This window comes from Ahaetulla prasina, chromosome 2 (genome assembly GCF_028640845.1).
Source record: "Ahaetulla prasina isolate Xishuangbanna chromosome 2, ASM2864084v1, whole genome shotgun sequence".
Taxonomy (NCBI): Eukaryota; Metazoa; Chordata; class Lepidosauria; order Squamata; family Colubridae; genus Ahaetulla; species Ahaetulla prasina.
This window is the reverse complement of record NC_080540.1, coordinates 22270675-22291373: the sequence shown is the minus strand read 5'-3', so window position 1 is coordinate 22291373 and position 20699 is coordinate 22270675. Positions and strand designations below refer to the sequence as shown.

The window sequence follows — 20699 nt, the reverse complement described above, 5'->3', positions numbered from 1 at the left end:
CCCTAAATCATTGTTGCTACTTAGATGCTGTTCTTAGCAGATTCTTCAACCCTGCCCTGCCCTGCCCTGCCCTGCCCTAGACCAATGCAATGGCAGCATCAAGAAACCAAGTTCCTGGGCCCCTCCCACCTCCAGAATCCAATGCTAGCAGCTGACGCAAATACACTTTCCAAGAGCAGATGCTTGGGTCACCTCCCTTACCCAGCAATCCAAGAGTCAACATCACTTGCACGCAGGGAATGCAGTCTCCCTCCTCCGGGCACCAAAGAGTGCTCCTTGGGTTCATCTGAACCAGCCTTAGGATTGGATCTAGTTCTGGATCTGGTCTGGCTTCACCAAGTATACATAGAACGTCCTTCTTTTCTGAAATCAAGATGGGGATGGAGAGAGAAAGTGAATGGGGGCAGTAGAGCAGCGGTTCTCAACCTGTGAGTCGGGACCCTGTTGGGGGTTGAATGACGATTTGCCAGGGGTCGCCTAAGACCATTGGAAATATGGGAAGTATACTTGCGAGTCGAAGAATCGCGCTCCAATGGTTGACTCCACAAGCCAGCTGCAGGCTCTTCAAATCGCTAGCCGAATTTGGCTTCAGGCGCAATGAATTAAAAAAGAGAGAAATCTTTGCTCTGATGTCTCCCTCTGAAGCCAGCTGCAATCACTCCCAATCGCTAGCCTAATCTGGTTTCAGGCACGATAAACTTAATAGGGGAGGAGTCTCCGCTTTAATGCCTCCGTCCTCAAGGCAATCACAAGCACTTCAGATCGCTAGCCAATACTGCTTCAGGCGCGATAAATTCAAAATGAAAATAATTTTACGGTTGGGGTCGCCACATCGTGGGGAATTGTATTAAAGGGGTCGCAGCACTATAAAGGTTGAGAACCACTGCAGTAGAGGAAGCTCCCGTACCCAACCTAACTGTGCTTTGCAGACTGAAGAGTGGGGTGGGGGCCTTCAGCCAAGGTTGCTTTCCATGTGGTTGCAAGTCAATGTTCCGCAGAAGAGGAGGAACATTTGCAAACCTAGCCACGGGTAGCGGTGGAACCAGTGGTGGGATTCAGCCAGTTCGCACCACTTCGGGAGAACCGGTTGTTAACTTTCTGAACAGTTTGGTTTGTTGGAAGAAATCATTAGGGCAAAGAACCAGTTGTTAAATTATTTATTTAGTTATTTATTTATTTATTCATATTTTTATACCGCCCTTCTCCGAAGACTCAGGGCGGTGTACAGCAAATAAAACAACAAAAATCCAAAACAAATTAAAATACTATAACAAGTTTAAAAATCTAATTCGACCGCTGTATACTTAAAATATTAGCTAAAATTTTTCAAAAGCTAAAACCCGCTAAAACCCCCTATATTAAAATCAATCAGGTCAGCCCCGCTTGGTGAAAAAAGAAAGTCTTGAGCTCGCGTTTAAAGGTCTGGAGATCAGAGAGGAGACGGAGTCCCACCGGCAGCTCGTTCCATAGAGCCGGGGCCCCCACAGAGAACGCTCTTCCACTGGGGGCCGCCAGCCCACATTGGCTAGCCGACGGCACCCTAAGAAGGCCCTCCCTGTGAGAGCGCACTGGACATACCGGACGATGGGAGGTAACTGGCGGCAGCAGGCGGTCCCGTAAATTTGAATCCCACCACTGGGTGGAACCCCAAGAATTTAAGAGGTGTCTCCAAATGGCTTTTCTCTGTTATGCCCACCCTCCCCCACCCTTTTTTCTCTCATTCTCCAACATGTTTTATTTGCGTGAGGAGGCACTACATATTAGTGACATGAAATCACAAGATATAATTTGTGTTCTCCCTTTGGGTATGTGAGCGTGCAGGAGAGAAAGAGAAACTGCATGTTCATCATGATAAAATGCAAGCAAACCATTCTTAAGAGCTTAATTAATCCTGCCTGACTAGTTTCCAGACAAGCCACGTAGGTTGCTATCATGAACCCTGAGGAACCACACAAAACTGAGAGCCTATGCACCAAGACAAATTCCTTGTGTGTCCGATCACACTTGGCCAATAAAAAAAACCTATTCTATTCTATTCTATTCTATTCTATTCTATTCTATTCTATTCTATTCTATTCTATTCTATTCTATTCTATTCTATTCTATTCTATTCTAAACTGATAAATCAGTTTTTGTCTTCTCGGCACCATGCAGGTATTGTGGACAACAGCTCTCTCCATTCTTAGCCAGCATGACTAAGATGAGGATTGTTGTCCACCACAACTATAATGCACTAATTCGAGGGAAAAAGAACTTTAACACACACAAACGCACACACACAAACAGAACATATACTTACTTAGCTGACAGCCCAGGCCCTGCAGAAGGACAGAGAGGAAGGAGCAGGTTTAATGACCGGGATATATATATATATTCAAAATAAACCCATTTCCCCAGCTCCCATTACACAATATAGCCAGCCAGGCTAAGATTAAAACAACAGGTTGACTTTACTGATTTACTATCAAAGATCCAAAAGAAATGAGGAAAGGAATTGGATGCACTAGGGAAGGTGGATAAAATCATCTAGTCCAGCTGAGATTATCCTTACAACCCTCCAACATCTGGCTTGTTTATTTATTTTATTTTGTCACAACATCATATAAAAAGGATTATATAGTATATAAGCATATATATGAGTAAATATTAGGAGGTATAAGCATCAATATATATATAGGAAGAAGAAAAGAAAAGAAAGAAAAAAACAAAAAAAAAACAAAACAATAGGACAGGAACGGTAGGCACGTTTGTGCGCTTATGCACGCCCCTTATGGTCCTCTTAGGAATGGGGTGAGGTCAATAGTAGAAAGTTTTTGGTTAAAGCTTTTAGGATTGTGGGAAGAGACCACAAAGTCAGGTAAAGTATTCCAAGCACTGATGATTCTGTTGCAGAAGTCATATTTTCTGCAATCTAGATTAAAGCGGTTAACATTAAGTTTAAATCTGTTGGTTGCTCTTGTATTGTTGCAATTAAAGCTGAAGTAGTCTTTAACAGGAAGGACATTACAATAGATGATTCTATGATTCTAGGTCTTGTCGAAGGCGACGGAGTTCCAAGTTTTCTAGGCCTAGGATTTCAAGTCTGGTGGGATAAGGTATTTTGTTGCTTTCAGAGGAATGGAGAACTCTTCTTGTAAAATATTTCTGGACTCGCTCAATTGTATTGATGTCAGAGATGTGGTGAGGGTTCCAAACAGGCGAGCTGTATTCTAGAATTGGTCTAGCAAATGTTTTATATGCTCTGGTTAGTAGTGTAGTGTTTTTGTCTGGGATGAATCAACAGTAACAGTAACAGAGTTGGAAGGGACCTTGGAATTCATCTAGTCCAACCCCATACTCACGCAGGAGACCTATACTAGAGATTCGAACCGCCGAACTGCTGAACTTTCTGATCGAGAAGCTCAGCGTCATAGCCACTGAGCCACCTAGCCCAGTTGAATCAAGTGAAGAGGATTTATCTTGGGTTCTATATAAAATATAGCTAACTTATTATAAGTAACAAATTTTAAAATATTTTAATAAAAATATTATGGGGCCGCATTACTAGCTTTCCACAACCACATGCAGTCCATGGGCTGCCGGTTGGACACATCTGCTCTCAAGTAAAAGTTTTATTAAATTTTTAAAAGTTTTTAAAAGGCTTAAAGGTTTTATTAAATTTTTAAATTGGGGTTTTTATGTATCTTAGGGTTTTAAATTGTTTTAAATTTTGGCCATTTAAGTTATATGCTTGGTTTTAAGTTTTGTTTTAATGTGTATATTGTGGGGTTTTTACTATTTGGCTGTACACCGCCCTGAGTCCTTCAGGAGAAGGGCGGTATAAAAATCTAATAAAATAAAATAAATAAGTAAAAGCAAAAGCCATTGGTGTAACTTGAGTAAAATTTGGCGACATCAACATGCAATGTCTGTCAAAAACCTTTTAGCTCATTGCCAAATGAGCGAGGAGACAAAACGTTCTTAGTCTCTCTTGTAAAAACAGTTAGTCCTTGACTTATAACCGAAATTCATTTAGTGACTGTTCAAAATTATAACGGCATTGAAAAAAACCATCCCCGTGGTCGTGTGATCAGAATTCAGGTGCTTGGCAACTAGCGTGTATTTATGAAGGGTTGCAGCATCCTGGAGACGTGTGATTGGCGTTTAAAATCAATCAGAATAGAGCTGGAAGGGACCCTGGTGGTCATCTAGCCAGGTGGCTGTCCAGTCTTTTCTTAAAAGCCTCCAGTGATGGAGCACCCACAACTTCTGAAGGCAAAGCTGTTCCATTGGTTAATTGTCCTCCCTGTTAGGAAGGTTCTCCTTAATTCTCGATTAGTTTCCATCCATTGTTTCTTGTCCTGACAAGTCAATGGGGGAAGCCGAATTCTCTCCACTGCATGATTCACTTAATAACTGCAGTGATATATGCAACAACTGAAGTCTTTTTTTAAGACTTCACAGAAATGTCATAAAATTGGGATGACTCACTTAACAAATGCATAGCTCAGAACGGAAATTCTGGTCCCAATTGAGATTGTAAGTCACGGACTACTTGTAATCAGTGTTTCCTACTGGAAATATCTCCTAAGCATATTAATCTGAATGGAATAATGGCATTTATTCTATTTCCCATTATCCAATCTATTTGCTGATATGATGGGAGATTTATTTATTTATTTATTTATTTATTTGTCACACAGTATAAGTACATAAGTATGTAATAACTATACAATATATAAGCATATATATAAGTATGAGTATGTAATAACTATATTAATTGGATATAACGAAAGGAAACAATAGGACAGGAACGGTAGGCATGCTTGTGCTCTTATGCACGCCCCTTACAGACCTCTTAGGAATGGGGTGAGGTCAATAGTAGACAGTTTTTGGTTGAAGCTTTGGGGATTTTGGGAAGAGACCACAGAGTCAGGTAGTTTATTCCAAGCATTCCAAGTCATATTTTCTGCAATCAAGATTGGAGCAGTTCACATTAAGCTTAAATTTATTGTGTGCTCGTGTATTATTGCAATTGAAGCTGAAGTAGTCTTCGATAGGGAGGATATTGTAATAGATGATTCTATGAGTTAAACTCAGGTCATGTTGAAGGCGGCGTAGTTCTAAATTTCCTAAACCCAGGATTTCAAGTCTTTGGAGAACCAAGTTGAAAAAGTCAAAGTGTGACTTTGCTTACTGCCACTTAGCTGAATATAAGAGCATTTGGAACGAGTTTCAGATCTTTTTTTATAACAACTGAGAGTTGAGTAAATATATTACTGGCTGTGCTACAGCATATGTCAAAATTCAGCAAAAGTATTTTTTAAAAACATTTTAACTGGTACTCCTCGATTTATAACCATTCATTTGGTGACAGTTCAAAGTTATGATGACACTGATAAAAAGTGACTTAATCAATTCCCACCTTACAACTCTACAATAACACACAGCAGTGAGATCTCTAATAACACACAGTGATGTAATATTGAGGATGCTACCCAACCAGCAATTCAGAAATACTATTTTTTTCAGTTTAATTCAGGAGTGAAATGCTCCTGGTTCGGACTGGTTCAGCTGAGCTGGTAGCGATGACGGCCGGTGGTTCGGAGAGGCTCTGCCCACCCGCCCAGTCGTTGTTACTTCCTGGTTAAAAGCAAGAAGTAACCTGTTTTTTACCCTCTGTGCATGCGCAGAAGCGTCTGCGCATACGCAGATGGTCGGCGCATGCATGTGATGCTCATAGCCTGCGCACTTCCGAACCAGTAAGGAAGCTAAGTGGATTTCGCCGCTGGTTTATTCTGTTCCATTTCCCTCTCAATTTTGTCTTTCCTCATACCATAGCAATTAATTTGTATTTCCAGAAAATGTTGTTGATGGAAGTCCTCCCCCCCCCCCCGCCTAAAAACGTGTTTTCCCTTAACTTTTCCAAACCTTGGGGGTTTTTTTCTAAAATGCTGATGTCACTTTGAGGAAGTTGGAGGAGATACTATGAATAAAGATTCAGTAATATCTTGTAATTAAGTTTAAAACTCTTCCACTTTTTCATATCCAGTAACTAATATTCATTAGAATCGCTTTTCATCTTTCTGCTCCTGAAGGAATGGAATTGGGGAATACTCCTATTTTGCCACTCATTACAAAGCCAAGCAGGAAAAGATTTATCTCATATGGAAGACTAAGATTTTTAAGGAAGGCTATTTCTCCTCAACTACCTTCTATCTAATCCTATCGAAACAAATGATCTATGTGTCTCTAGTGGCTATACTCTTGAGGCACCTTCACACATATAGTGATAGCTAATCTGTAGTTAATTTACTTTATTGTCATTGCAACTTGTACAACAAATTAAATATCATCCTCAGTGTACATTATACATATAAAAACACACATGTACCGTCACCTGTACCGTCTGCCAGATGGTAATAGTTTAAAAAAAGAGTGCCCAGTATGAGACAGATCTTTAAGAATGTTTTGAACGTTCTCCCCTCTTCCAAAGAGGGGAGAGGGCAACCAATGATCCTCTGTCTGGGCAATGATGTTAACCAATGGTGGTATTCAGCCAGTTCTATCCAGTTTGGGCAAACCGATAGCGGTGGCTGCAGGAGGCTCCACCCACCCGCCAGGATGTCATCACATCCCGTTTTTGACACTCTGTGAATGCACAGAAGGCCCTGCACATGCGCGGAGGTGGCATGTGCGAGCTAAGCGAGCGCACACACGTGCACGTTCACATTTGCGAACCAGTAGCGAAGGTAAGTGAATACCCCCCTTGATGTTAACCCTCTGGAGCAGTTGAAGTCCACAAGTCTTAAAGTTCCCAAGGTTGGAGACCTCTGCTCTGGAGCGCTGTACTATCTGCCACTGTCCTTCAAATACAGACTTTGTCTTCATTAAGTATTGCAACATCATTGCAACACAGCTCCAGTTTTACTCATTTTCCCTTGATATGCCTTATCTTGTTCCCAGGAAATAACTTGTCCAGCTTTATCCTGCTGTATTACTAAACCTCTGACAGACGTACAAATCCAAGATATCAGAAATAGTTGGGATAAGGCATTGCTAGCCAACAACCCGTTCTAGCAAGAACAAAGGAAGAGAATACTTGTAGCTCAGGGCTGAACATAGAACAATAGAGTTGGAAGGGACCTCAGAGGTCTTCTAGTCCAACCCCCTGTTTGAGCAGGAGACCCTAAGCCATGTCAGAAAAATGGTTATCCAGTCTCTTTTGGAAAGCCTCCAGTGATGCAGCAACCATGCAGCACTTCACAAATTATTTCAAACAGCTCCTTTAGTCCACAAGGGAGTATAAACATAGCATGTCCCTACAAATCTTTAAAGCGACTGCATCATTTCTTAGCATCACATGGATGCTACCTAAGCTCTGAAAACGATACTGCTGTTTTAAGGAGTTGCTGTGGGGTTGATGCTCTCTGAGTTTGCTTGTTTGCTTGCAGAAGTTTCATTACCCACTTAGGTAAAACCTGGTTAGCTAGCACTGATGATGTTACCTAGTTGGGTAATGAAATGTCTACAAGAAAACAACCAAGCTCAGAGAGTACCAAGGATCCTACATCACAGCAAGTGTTGATTCTACTAAGGAATGCTGTTAAGGAAGGTAAGGCTCCAAAACTTTCATATCACGACACAAGGATTCTTTGGCTGAGTTGAGGCTACTATAATCCTTCTTATCAACAATCCATCTTCCACTGGCTTTAGTGACACCTGAGAAAAGTATGCTATGTTAACCCGGTATAAACATGTTTCTCCGCAGAGAATCAAACTGTCGGAGGTCCTGATCAATCTTAGATGCCAAAATGCCAGTTTGCAACACAGCAATAATGCAAAATACAAGCGAGCTAAGGAAAAAGGAAGGGAACAACAGATCCTAGAGATTATTCCATCCGATTCTAAACTTCGCTGCCTCCTCCCATCGCTATGACAAGACTTTTACTTACCGGTGAGCAACTGACAGAGTTCAGCGAGGTTGCAAGGGGGAAACAGGCAGAAATCAGGTGAGTTAGGAACAGCACCAAGGCAAGTAACTGCATCTCAGGTAGCCAAGCAATCTCTCTCCTTGTAACTCATTACCAGCATGATACAGATCCTGTGCCTTCCAGTTCTGCCTTTCCACAGAATAAGTTTAAATCCTGCCTTGGTATACTATTTCCCCATTCTTTTCTTCCAAGGAATTGGTGTCTTCACAGCGTTTCCAACCTTTGGAGTTAGGCCGGCAAGCAGGGTAAGGATCCAGTTGACTTAAGTTAGCCAAAAATCTCTTCGCGACCCGCAGGAACAAGAAGATCTGAAGAGCTGCTCAATTCGGGAAGATACTTCCTAGCTTGGTTTGCCAGATCTGACTTCGTAAATAAATGTCCTGCCTTTTTGCAATTACTACCAGGGTTACGTCAAAGGAAAATAAAGATCAAGAGGTGGAGCAAGAACTTCCCTTGGAATCTAGGGGACGTGCCAAAGAACCTAGGCTGAATGCCAGGCTGCCAGTAATGAGAGCCTAAAGCGTTTCAAAGAAGACAGGAAACAAAATCACAGCCAAACTAAATCCAGCATTTTCCCAAAAGCCACCAGAGCAAATCCAGATGTTACAGTATCACTTTGGAATGGCAAAAAATGAAGCTTTTGGGTGTGGATAAAAACTGACAATGTTTATGTGTCGGGGTTTTGTTTTAGTCCTAGTTTACTGAACGAGCTGTCATGGTGGAAGGTCACACCACACACACTAAGCCCACAAGCAAAAGAATCACACAGTGTGACTTGAAACCTTCAGACTGAGACCTATCTTAGTTTAGGAGAGGATCCCATTTTCATGGCATAAACAGAATGATAACATGCCGTTTCAGGCAATTCATTGTTGCAACTACTATGCATTTTAGGCAAAATAGAGGAAAGAAAATTATGGTCTTAACTTTGGTAAGTAGCCAGGTAGCTATATGGTCATTCAAAGCCACTTTGTGGAAAACAGTAAGTACTTTTACAGGACCAGTAAGCTTTGGTGGACTATTTGCTGAAAATGAAAAACAAGTGAAATGATGACTTATGGATTGAATGATTGAAAAAGTCTGAACAAGTTGCTGAAGGAATTTTTATAAAATTAGTGAGGGAGGAGGGACAAATTATGGACAATGTCCGCAAGTCAATAAATTTGTTCATAATTGTTAAAAAGGATTCAGGAGTTGCTGATTTTTCTTTCTATTTTCTACTGTTTTGCTTTCTGCACTTCTTTTTTTTTTACTCTCTCTCTTTATTTTTCCTTCTTTTCATGATGCAGTTTCCCTTCCTGTTTGTCTTTTGCCTATGTAAAAATTCTTAATAAAATTATATTATAATTTTATAATTATAATCTGATGGCACACGAGCAGTCGCCCCAGTTCAGCTATGCTGCACATGCGCGCGTGCCTCCCGCCAGCCAGCTAGTCTTTGAGTCTCTGTCACACATCTGCAGAGGCAGGACGTGTGCGGGGGGTGCATGCCTGCGCGGGATGGGGCACATGCAGGGGGCCATATGCATATGTGTGGGGGCAGAACGCATGCACGGGGGGTGGGTTGCATGCATGGGGGCCGCATGCGCAATGCATTTGGGGGGTTCGGGCGCACTTTGGGCGTGCTTTGGGCACTCAGTCTGGAAAAGGTTAGCCATCAATGCTATAGGGCCTGGATTAAACTTGTAACGAATTTATGGCCCCGGGTTGATCTTCATTAATCGTTAGCTAAAAAAGCAGAAATTCCTTTCACTTTCAAAATCAAACAAAGATAAGGCTTGACATGAAACAATCGAAAGCACAAAAGGAGCCAGGAGACAACCATCACTTACAGATAAGAAATTCCAACAGGTCATATTTCCCTACCACTAACAGTGCTTGGGTTGGAAACTTTTATGCCAAATGCCCTTTGTTCTATAACTAAGGTGACCAACTGTTTTACAATGAGAAGGAGGACACAAATAAATTGAAGAAAAAAAATATCGTAAATAAACATTTTATTCATTGCAACAATAATACAGAATATGCTATAATATGATAAATGCATAATAAAAAACATTTATATTGTAATTATGCTTACATGCCTATTAATTATTATTTAAATGAGTACTTTTCCATTGAATGAATATTTTTTGTCAATGTATCATCTTCTAACAATATATTGGAAATATCTGAACAAGAAATATCCTTCATATTGAATTTTACAGCAAGTGCTTCAGCTAGAGTATCAACATTCAGTCTCGATTTCTCGCTTTTCCAAAAATCATTAGCAATTGAATAAATAAAATTAATTATTAAAACTGAAACAATAATATAAGCGAATAAACTTGTAAATAAAATTATACATTTTTGGAAATTATTAAATAGATAATGAATTAATAAAACATGAATTATTGTGCTCACCTGTGCATGATTGAATATTCATTGATAAAAAAGTGAGTCTAATGTCTGCGTTTGTGCCGTGTCGTGTTTCATTAAGAAGTAAACAAAGCCACTTGCGCGCGGCACGCTCTCTCAAAACAATTCTCCTGTGCGAAGTGCATGCATCTCATAATCGTGTCTCACCGCACTGTACTGAGCCTTGACGAATCATCATGTCAAATACAAATACGTCACATCACATGCAATGGATCGGATCGGCATCGATTGAATGCGGAGATTTACAGATTAGTCTTCAAATATCGAAAAGGAGGATATGTAGGAGGACACAGGACAGGACAGAACTTACAAAAGAAGGACTGTCCTCCTTAAAGGACGATGATTGGTCACCTTATCTATAACAGAATAAAGCAATTTGCTGCCTTGTGTGTTTGATTGGCTTTGTCAGCCCTGGAAGCCATCTTTTCTTTTGGATCTTCAGGGCTGCCACACATAGTGCTGTGGGAAAGTGGGAGGGGGCTTGCATGGAGTTGTAGAAATCTTTAGCCATAACAACATTCTTTGCTCTGAGAGTCAAGGACGTTCAGCCTGCACCTGGAGTGGCGTGACTGGAAGGCATGTTGGGATGGTGGATTGATTGGACCATGTGATGGACATGTGGGTGCAGGGGACAGGACTTGGACTTTCTTTTGGGTGGAGAAAACCTGGGAGTTTTCAGATTCGGGTTTTCCCAGATGTGCCAATATGACATCTCTAATAGAATGGATCGTTGAGGAATTGCTTACCTCAGAGTCTTACTTGGTTGGGGCTGTTACTTGGAACCCTGACACGCTTTGTGTGGCAGGTGTAAGTGCAGGGGTGAAATGCTCCTGGTTTTGACCGGATCGCCCGATCTGGTAGCAATGGCAGCGGGTGGTTCGGAGAACCGGTAGCAAAAATCCCTGCCCCCTCCTCCCCCCCGCCCATGCCCAGCTGAGCCATGGGATCGTCAGAGCCTTTTTTTTTTTACTTTTAAAAGCATTTTTACAATCTATTTGGCTGAAGAGGTTGTAAAAAAAATGCTTTTAAAAGACTTGGATGATCCCAGCTGAGCCGCGTGATCGTCAGAGGCTTTTTTTTTTACTTTTAAAAGCAATGCTTTTAAAAGTAAAAGAAAAGATTGCGCGCCACAGCTGATCAACACCCCCCCCGCTGTTCTACTTACTGCATGCCTCCTTTTGATGCGCACTGTGTGCGCGCACCTCGCATGTGCAGCCAGCGAACCAGTAGTAAACCGGTTCAGATTTCACCACTCTGTAAATGAATCCAAAACGAAACCCAGCATTTCTTGGGGCAACGCTTATGTAGTTGATAGTTGTGGATTAAAGCTGCTGGCTTCAGAAGATGTACAGGTAGTCCTCGACGTATGACCACAATTGAGCCCAAAATTTATATCGTTAAATGAGAAATTTCTTAACTGAGTTTTGCCCTGTTTTATGACTTTTCTTTTCACATTTGTTAAGGGGATCACTGCAGTTGTTAACTTAGTAACACCATTATTGAGTGAATCTGGTTTCCCCACTGACTTTGCTTGTCAGAAGGTAGCAAAACCTTGATCACATGACCCCCCACAATACTGCAACCGTCATAAATGTGAGTCAGTTGTCAAGTATCTGAATATAAATCACGTGACCATGGGGACGCTGCAATGGTCATAAGTGTGAAAAATGATCATAACTCATTTTTTTCAGAGCCATTGTAACTTCGAACGGTCACTAACTGTTGTAAGCCGAGGACTATCTGTAGTTTCATTTATTCATGTTGGAAGAGTGATTTGGCAGCCCAGAACTGCCAAAAAATGCAGTCATGGTGATTTTGCCTCATATGTAATTGCATGTCTGATGCAGTGGTGGGTTCTAACCGGTGTTACCACCGGTTCGCTTCGCGCAAACGCTTCGTGCATGAATTATTTGCGCACTCAGCACGAGCATGCTTGCTTTGTTTGGACTCACACCAAACTTGGGCTTTGCACAAGCACATTGCAATCCGCTTTGCACAGCTCAGCCATTGCAATCCGCTCTGCCATGCCTTTCAGCTGGGCTAAAAACGGTGTTCTGTCCCCCCCAACCACAACCAAGAAGACAGGCGAGCTGACTATATTTGCCAGCAATTTATTCCTACGACAGATATCAGTTCTGGCAACGAACCTGCGATTGCCTGCCAAGTTCTCTTATCTCCTCAGAAGCCAGCATAACTGCAGTTCGTTGCTGGAGCAACCAAGAGTTCAGAAATAAACAGAAATCCAGAAGCCAAATTCTTAGTCTTGAAATATTGCAGCCAAAGTTTCCAAGAGTCAGTTTTTGTTCATCACAAGAAGCCATAGAGCAACTCCTCCTACTTTTATACCCTGTGGGGTGTGGCTCCGTGACTCAGCACTCTCTAGGCCTGCCCCACCCCTTCTTTTGTTGGGTCCTCTCCTTTCTGCAATGCCTGGGATTTAACCAGGACTGATTGTCAGCAGCTGGGTCTTGAGGCGTTGCCTGGGAGGGGGAAGGTGCGGGAGAAAGAGGCCTCGTCATCTCCTCCACCTGGCTTGCCTCTGGAACCTGGACCGGAGCCAGAGAGGAAGGTTCTGCAGAGGGAAGCCCTGTTGGCTCTTCCCCCTCACTCTCGGAGTCACTCTCTGCCAAATGGCCAAGCTCAGGAGCCGAAGACACAACAAATGGAGGACTAAAGGTAGGTATAGAGCAGGGGCGGTCAGGAGGACCCAGATGATGGTCAGAGAGAACTGGTTCATCTCAACATCTATGCTACCGGCTCTCCCGAACCGAAGAGAACCAGCAGGGCCATGGGATTATCACATTTTGCTTTTTTTTTTTTAAGAGTGCTGCATATAGCCCACATATCAAGGGGGTTATATTGGTTTGGGCATGAGTACAAGTGAAAAAAGTTCCTTGGACATGAATAGTACTGTATTATCTAGAACACAGGTCCCCAGCCACTGGCCCACGACCCACTACCAGGCCATGGCCTATTTGGAATTGGGCTATACAACTGGCTGGCCAGCGTGCACGTAGCTCAACTTGCATGGGCTGGCAGGAAGTTGTGCATGTGCATATCGGCCCACCGCTTGCGCAAGTCGAGCTGTGTGGCTGCACGCTGGCCCACCACTAGTGCAACACAGGGGTGGGTTCTACTTATCTTCACTACCAGTTCGCATCGTGCCCACACACGCATGCGCAGATTACTTTTGATGACACTTGGGTCAGTGGGTGGAGCCTCCCATCGGTTTTACTACCAGTTATATAGAACCAGTCCGAACTGGGGGCAACAAACCACTGGTGCAACGGCTGTGTGCGCTTGTGTTTGTGTGCACGTTGGCCTGCCACTTGTGCGGCTGGGGTGGGGAAGTTCTCCACTTCCCCACCCAGCCAGGCCGCCAAGCTGCAAAAGTTGGGGACTGCTGACCTAGAACATGACATTACAGGTTGTCCTTGACTTACAACTGGTCATTTAATGACTGCTTGAAATTATAACAGACTTTTAAAAAGCTACTTAATACCTGTCCTGAAAGTTTACAGCTGTGCCCTCCTCCTGGTCACATGATCACATTTCAAGTACTTGGTGACTGGTTCACCTTTATGACTGGTTTCAGCATCCCACAGTCATGTGATTGCAATTTGCAATGCTTTTTTCAGGCATTTTTTACTCACTCAGTGACATAGAATAGAATAGAATAGAATTTTTTATTGGCCAAGTGTGATTGGACACAGAAGGAATTTGTCTTGGTGCATATGCTCTCAGTGTACATAAAAGAAAAGATATGTTCATCAAGGTACAACATTTACAACACAAATGATGGTCAATAAATCAATATAAATCATAAGGATTGCCAGCAACAAGTTATAGTCATACAGTCATAAATGGAAAGAGATTGGTGATGGGAACTATGAGAAGATTAATAGTAGTGCAGATTCAGTAAATAGTTTGACAGTGTTGATGGAATTATTTGTTTAGCAGAGTGATGGCCTTCGGGAAAAAACTGTTCTTGTGTCTAGTTGTTCTGGTGTGCAGTGCTCTATAGCGTCGTTTTGAGGGTAGGAGTTGAAACAGTTTATGTCCAGGATGTGAGGGGTCTGTAAATATTTTCACGGCCCTCTTTTTGACTCGTGCAGTATACAGGTCCTCAATGGAAGGCAGGTTGGTAGCAATTATTTTTTCTGCAGTTCTAATTATCCTGATTCACATGATTCACCTTATGACTGCATTACTTGACCTTTGTAAAAATCGAATTCAGTCACAGGTGCCTTGACTTAACGATCACAAAAATTTATGACTGAAAGTCTACGTTCTATTGAGGTTATAAGTCAAGGACTAGCTGTGGAGACATGCAGCATTTCATTTTCTAGTAAAAATTAAAATAAAAAATAATATAACATTGTACAATTTCTGCTCACATAAACCTTGATATTATTTTTTTAAAGAGTGAAGTTTGAAATGTCTGCCTTTCAGAATAGTAACCATGAAGCCTGACAATAATTATAAAAGTGTATTACAGTACGGAATAGAATAGAATAGAATAGAATAGAATAGAATAGAATAGAATAGAATAGAATAGAATAGAATAGAATAGAATTTTTTATTGGCCAAGTGTGATTGGACACACAAGGAGTTTGTCTTTGGCGTATATGCTCTCAGTGTACATAAAAAGACAAGATACATTCAACAAGATACAGGTGGAGGCTTTTATGATACGCTACTATTTCTGAAAATGTATATATTGCATATATGTTTTAAATTGTGGCAAATTTAGCCTATTGTTAGTTTCCTAAGTTTCTTTTTAAACTGAAGATCATTTTCCAGTCTTCATGGATAGAAGAAAAGAAGAAAAGTCAAAAGTATACTATGATTGTTAAAGAGTAGATGTGGGATTTTTAGAAGCTCGAACAGGTACCCTGTATAGTTTCACTTTTAGCTATGGTAAATGAGCCCTGGTGGCGCAGTGGTTAGAATGCAGTATTGCAGGCTAACTCTGCCCCACTTCCAGGAGTTCATTCCTGACCGGCTCCAGGTTGACTCAGCCTTCCATCCTTCCAAGGTTGGTAAAATGAGGAACCCAGCTTGTTGAGGGCAATAGGCTGACTATGTAAATTGCTTAAGAGAGGGCTGTAGACTTGTATACCTCTGGAAGGTATATAAGTCTGAGTGCTTTTTCTATTCCTATATATCTGACAGATATGTTGCCAAGTAGAGTTCTCCCATATTGATGTAGCCACCTAGCCATGGTCTTTTCTACGTTGCAACACTTGGTTTTGTCTTCCCTTTAAGACGGTCCAGAACACAAAATACACATAGTGATTTTAACTACTAGAACTCTCTTGTTATAAGGTACGGGTAACCCTCGACTTACCGTCATTCATTTAGTGACCATTCAAAGTCACCACAGCACTGAAAAAAGTGACTTATGACCATTTTTCACACTTACCCCCATTGCCGTAGTCCTGTGATCAAAATTTGGATGCTTGGCAACCAGTTCGTATTTATGACGGTTGCAATGTCCGCGGTCACGAGATCATCCTTGGTGACCTTTTGACATGCAAAATCATTGAGGAAGCCAGATGAACTTTCACAACTGAGTTAATTAACAACAACTGCAATGATTCATTTAACAGCCGGGGCAAAAAAAGTCGTAAAATGGGGTGGAAAACTCACTTAACAGCTGTCTTGCTTAACAACAAAAAATTTGGGTGTCAGTTGTGTTCATAAAGTCGAGGACAATCTGAATAACAACAAATTATTAAAAGCCTGACTCATATGTAAGACTTTCTCTCTCTCCCTTCTGACTTTTTGGGGTAACCCCATTGTCAAGCTCCGGCCGGGACTCGACATTCGGGGGGGGGGAGGTGCGAGTGGGAGACAAAGCTACCAGAGCTACCTGTAGTGACCTCTGGTGGCAGGGGGTCGTCCAGGCGGTGGGCAGCATCTGCAGTGGGTGGGGAAGCAGCTGCAACGAAGGGACAGCGGCTGACTCTGATGACATCATGCGCCAGGGAAGACAGAGACACTCCACGGAGGCGGGAATCTTAAAATTGACGAATAGCTGATGGGGTGGGTGGTCTTAGCCACCAGATGGCGGTTTAAGACGAACAGCGTGTATAAATAGCTCTGAGAGGCAGCTGCTCTCAGCGCTAACTTTGACCCTGTAACTTGACTTGTTCTGCATTCTGACTGTGGTTACTCATTAAAGAACTCTGCTTCCATCTTTTTGCTGCTGGTCTTTGATGGATCCACGGACCTGGATTTACAAGCCGAGACTCATATTTTTGTAATGACTCACGCTTCCCTTTTTCAAGACAATCTCCTCTATAGGGTTCCCCATCTTCCCAATTTCCCACATACCCCTTTTTAGGAAATGAGGGGTTCCATTGGAGGTTCACCCAAAGAAAATTAAGGAAAAAGCAACACGGTGAACGAGTTCAGACAGGACCTAATTTCCTACCTATTTCTGTAATGATTCTTATCTTCACCCACCCTCACTTCCGTACTCACCCTGATTTTGGCTGCAACTGTTTGGAGAACTGAAATTGCCTTGGACATGGGCCTCTCTAGGAATTAAGTGTGATTTCAGGAAGGAAAAAAGGAGAGAAATCTTTATGAATCTCCCGATAGATCTGATGGAAAATGTATTTCAACTATATGCATGATTGGGATTATCTCAAGCTAAATTTAAATCACTGTGGCTTGTTTGATTTCTTCACTCCTTTTGGGGAATTCCTATTACACTATCATGCTTCCTCTCTTTGCCAATGAGACAGTGAATCAATAAGGACAACAGGAAATTTTAGCTCCATTCTTCCATAGGCCCATTCCAAAGTTAGCTGGTTTTTGTTTCTTTAAGAAAAGAGAAAAACAGATGGAAGATATTTGACTGTAAGCTCTGGAACTCCTTTGACATTATTTGAATAAGATAGAATAATGAATGATTCAATAAGAATCTTGATTTAAAGGCTACTATCTCCTCAGAGAATAGCTATTGATCAGATATGTTTTATCATGAAACAGAAATGTGCCTTTATTTATACATTTATTGTATTGGGTCATTTGAACGATGAAATGGAAAAGCATATAAGTAAAACAAAAGCAACAACTCAAGCCCTGTATGGTATATAGATAGTCCTTGATTTACAACCATTTGTTTAGTGACCATTTGAAGTTACAACAGCACCGAAAAAAGTGATTTATGACCATTTTTCACACTTACAAAACCTTTGTACCATTCCCTGCGCTCACCTGATCAAAATTGGGAGGCTTGGTAGCAGGCATGTATTTATTATGACGGTTGCAGTGTCCCGGGGTCACGTGATCATCTTTTGCACCCTTCAGTCAAGCAAAGTCCATAGGGAAGCCATCTTGCTAATTTAACAACTGCAGTGACTTACTTAACAACTGGGGCAAGAAAGATCATAAAAATGGGGCAAAATTAACTTAACAAATATCTCACTTAACAACAGAAACTTTGGGCTCAATTGTGGTCGTAAGTCAAGGCCTACCTGTATATGTGAATGATATGCATGTGTATGTGGATCTAGAATTAGATCTAAATAGAAATAAACAATAATAGACCCTGAGGTACAAAACTATTTTAAATGGAAGAGCCAACTGTCCGAAGCCATTAGGACAATGTCCTCCAATCTGTTGTCTTCCAGATATGTTGGATCTAATCAGAATTCTAAACCAACATGGTTAGGTCTGAAAGCTGTAAACACGACATATTTGAAAGGCCACAAGTTGGCTAAAGCTGCATTATGGGATAACACAGACAGCCCTTCCATCAGGGGGGGTTATTCATCGAAAAGATTGGCGAGCTTACTTTCAAAGCCACGAGGGCTGCAGAAATACTTCTAAATAAGGCATGGTGATTTTAGTTTATCAAGGTTTCTATTTTTTAAGAGACCATCAGTACAGTGTTGTAGATACCTGAAGCAGAAAAGAGCCCTTTGGATTTTGAAATTTCCTTTAAAAGTCATCTTTATTATTGTATTTCAAGATAGCAGCACCAAGGACAGATGTACCACCTGAGCAGCAGCAACAACAACAACCTCCGCAGATTAAACACCCAAAACAAAATAAAGATCTTACAACTCTCCTAGCAACGTGCTTGTTTTGCTGGTTTGGCAACGGAGTTGTCAAAAGCAAGGCAAGCGGGTAGCTGATTACATTTAAATTCACCTAATTGTATGGCTTTGTAAGTCCTTTTCCCACTTGCTTGTCCCACAGCAACAACGCACTCTGAGAAGACCTTTTGTTCTGTGACATCCCCTTGATGCTGCCATCATTTTGTCCCCACCGTATGAGGAAAAAGACTTATCTTCTCTAGCTAGATTCTTTTTCAGCTGTATTGGTGTTCAAATAGTGTTTTCCCACATATTTCTGACCCACTCCAGAGCGGTTCTAAGGGGCATAAAATCTGTTGGGTCTTTGTCACCCCATTTCCTTGAAGGGAGTCAGGAGACTGCACTGACAGGCGACAGAATTGGGATAGAATTGGTAATGGGGACAGCTGACTCCCTGTTGGTATAGCATTTTTGCCAGCTCATAGTAGATGGAGAGAACCTCTACTCAACAGTGGAGAACAACCCTTAGTGTACTATCTAGGACTGTGATGGCGAACCTATGGTATGCGTGCCAGAGGTGGCACGCGGCACCCTCTCTATGGGCACGTGAGCCATCGCCCCAGGTCAGCTCTGCCATGCATGTGCGCGCACCTCCCGCCATCCAGCTGGAAGGTAGGGTGCACGCAGGGGGTCCCTGCATGAGCATGCGCAAGGGGTCCCTGCATGCACATGCGCAGGGCCACGTGTGCACTGCATTTTGGGGGTGCACACGCACATGAAGTCCAGAAAAGGTTAACCATCACTGATCTAGGAGATCGCTATCCGCAGGCTTCTTCGTGCTGGTCTTTGTGTCTCCACAAGTAGAAATGTTAAGGACCCATGTTTCAAAAATAAAAATAAAAAAAACCGAACATTCTGAAAGGTGTCAAAGTTGCTCTCCACCTTCTGTGGGTTAGAGTCCTGAAGTGATGGACGTTGAACAAAGCAAGAATTCAGCCTCTTCGTTTAGTCCATCTAGCTTGGACTAAAGATCCTCTTCCCTGAGCCTAACCTGGCTGCCTTTTGACAAGCTTACTATCCTCCAGGAGGAATTTTCTAGGAAGCAGCCCCTGTGCCCACAACGTTCATATTGCACCATCCTGCTTTCAGCAGCAAGGCCATGACCTCTTCTTCGCAGTACCCTCTCACCTCTATGGCAACCGTTGCCATGACCACCAGGTGATGTGTGTGTGTGGGTTTCTCTGGCACATCCAGAGAAATCTCTCTGCTTTACGTTTAGCTGAGCTGGACTCCTTCCATTATTATTATTTTTGGTGGCATTGGATTTACCGGCCAAGATGATTACAGATGCCATTTCTTAGGCACCATAAAGAAGCCAACTCCTCTGAGGCCCAATGAATACCTTCTGCCTACGGATAACCAGTGGGATCAATCCCATTTTGCAGTACACCTTTAGTCCACAGTCCTCAAGCGCAGCTTGGCCCATGTGCCTTGGGTTGAGTGAGCGGGAACAGGGATTCTTCCAGTCTCCTGATATTCTTACTCCATGGCTGATTCCGCTGTTTCCGTGAACTCCTCCTCTTCTCAGCTTTGAGCAGATGGCACACAAGGGCTTTGGCACTAGCATGGAGCCAGCTGGGTCCTGAGCTGGAGTTGCCCTGCAGGACCCCAACCAGGTCCGGCAAGTCCTGAGGCAGGCGGTAACGGGGAAGAAGGCGCAGAGCACGTGGAATATCCCGCCGGTCACACAGTTTATTGAAATAAGTAATTACCCAGTCACATCGCTGGACCGTTCCAGCCGTACCCTGAAGTTCGCCTTGTAAACAGGCCATGGCCGCCCCAAAGAGGTCGTAGGGCTCTGGAGCTTTCCTACCAGGGCTACTTGCTTCTCCTTGCCAGAGTCCATAAGCATTGGCACTGCCCGCGCTCCACAGCAGTAACACCTGGCCCTGCTTGCGACCCACGAGTTCCCGTTGGGCATACACCCAAGGCAAGATGCCCAGTCGTCCCACGTGGCCCAACTCCCAGAGGTCCAATAGCACAGGGCAGCCCAGCGCCGACTGCAACAATGCGGCAAAGGAGCAGACCAACTGTTTGTGCTCCTCTGAATCAGGAGAATAGATCAGCAGGATGGGACGAGAATGGTGCCGGCAAGGTACGTCTGGAAGAGAAACAGAAGTGAAAGGGATGAGAAATGCTTCTTACAGGATCTTGTGTCTTTGCTTATTGGAATCTAATAATTTGCCCAGGAAAA

General features: G+C 42.6%; 2 protein-coding genes across 4 annotated transcripts in view; both read right to left on the bottom strand.

Moving 5' to 3' along the window:
- The window catches only part of IL17RC (interleukin 17 receptor C), a 49395-nt gene extending 40931 nt beyond the window's left edge, over positions 1 to 8464 (bottom strand). Inside the window, exons 1-3 of the mRNA XM_058169255.1 lie at positions 7935 to 8464; positions 2300 to 2318; positions 202 to 363 (exon numbers count right to left, since the gene is read on the bottom strand). Coding sequence (XP_058025238.1) covers positions 202 to 363; positions 2300 to 2318; positions 7935 to 8027 — 274 coding nt within the window. The 5' untranslated portion in view covers positions 8028 to 8464. The remainder of the gene's footprint in view (positions 1 to 201; positions 364 to 2299; positions 2319 to 7934) is intronic.
- Positions 8465 to 17401: 8937 nt separating this feature from the next.
- The window catches only part of IL17RE (interleukin 17 receptor E), a 52969-nt gene continuing 49671 nt past the window's right edge, over positions 17402 to 20699 (bottom strand). For all 3 annotated transcript variants that reach the window (XM_058168703.1, XM_058168702.1, XM_058168704.1), the window contains one exon: positions 17402 to 20606. In XM_058168703.1, coding sequence (XP_058024686.1) covers positions 19912 to 20606 — 695 coding nt within the window. In that variant the 3' untranslated portion in view covers positions 17402 to 19911. The remainder of the gene's footprint in view (positions 20607 to 20699) is intronic.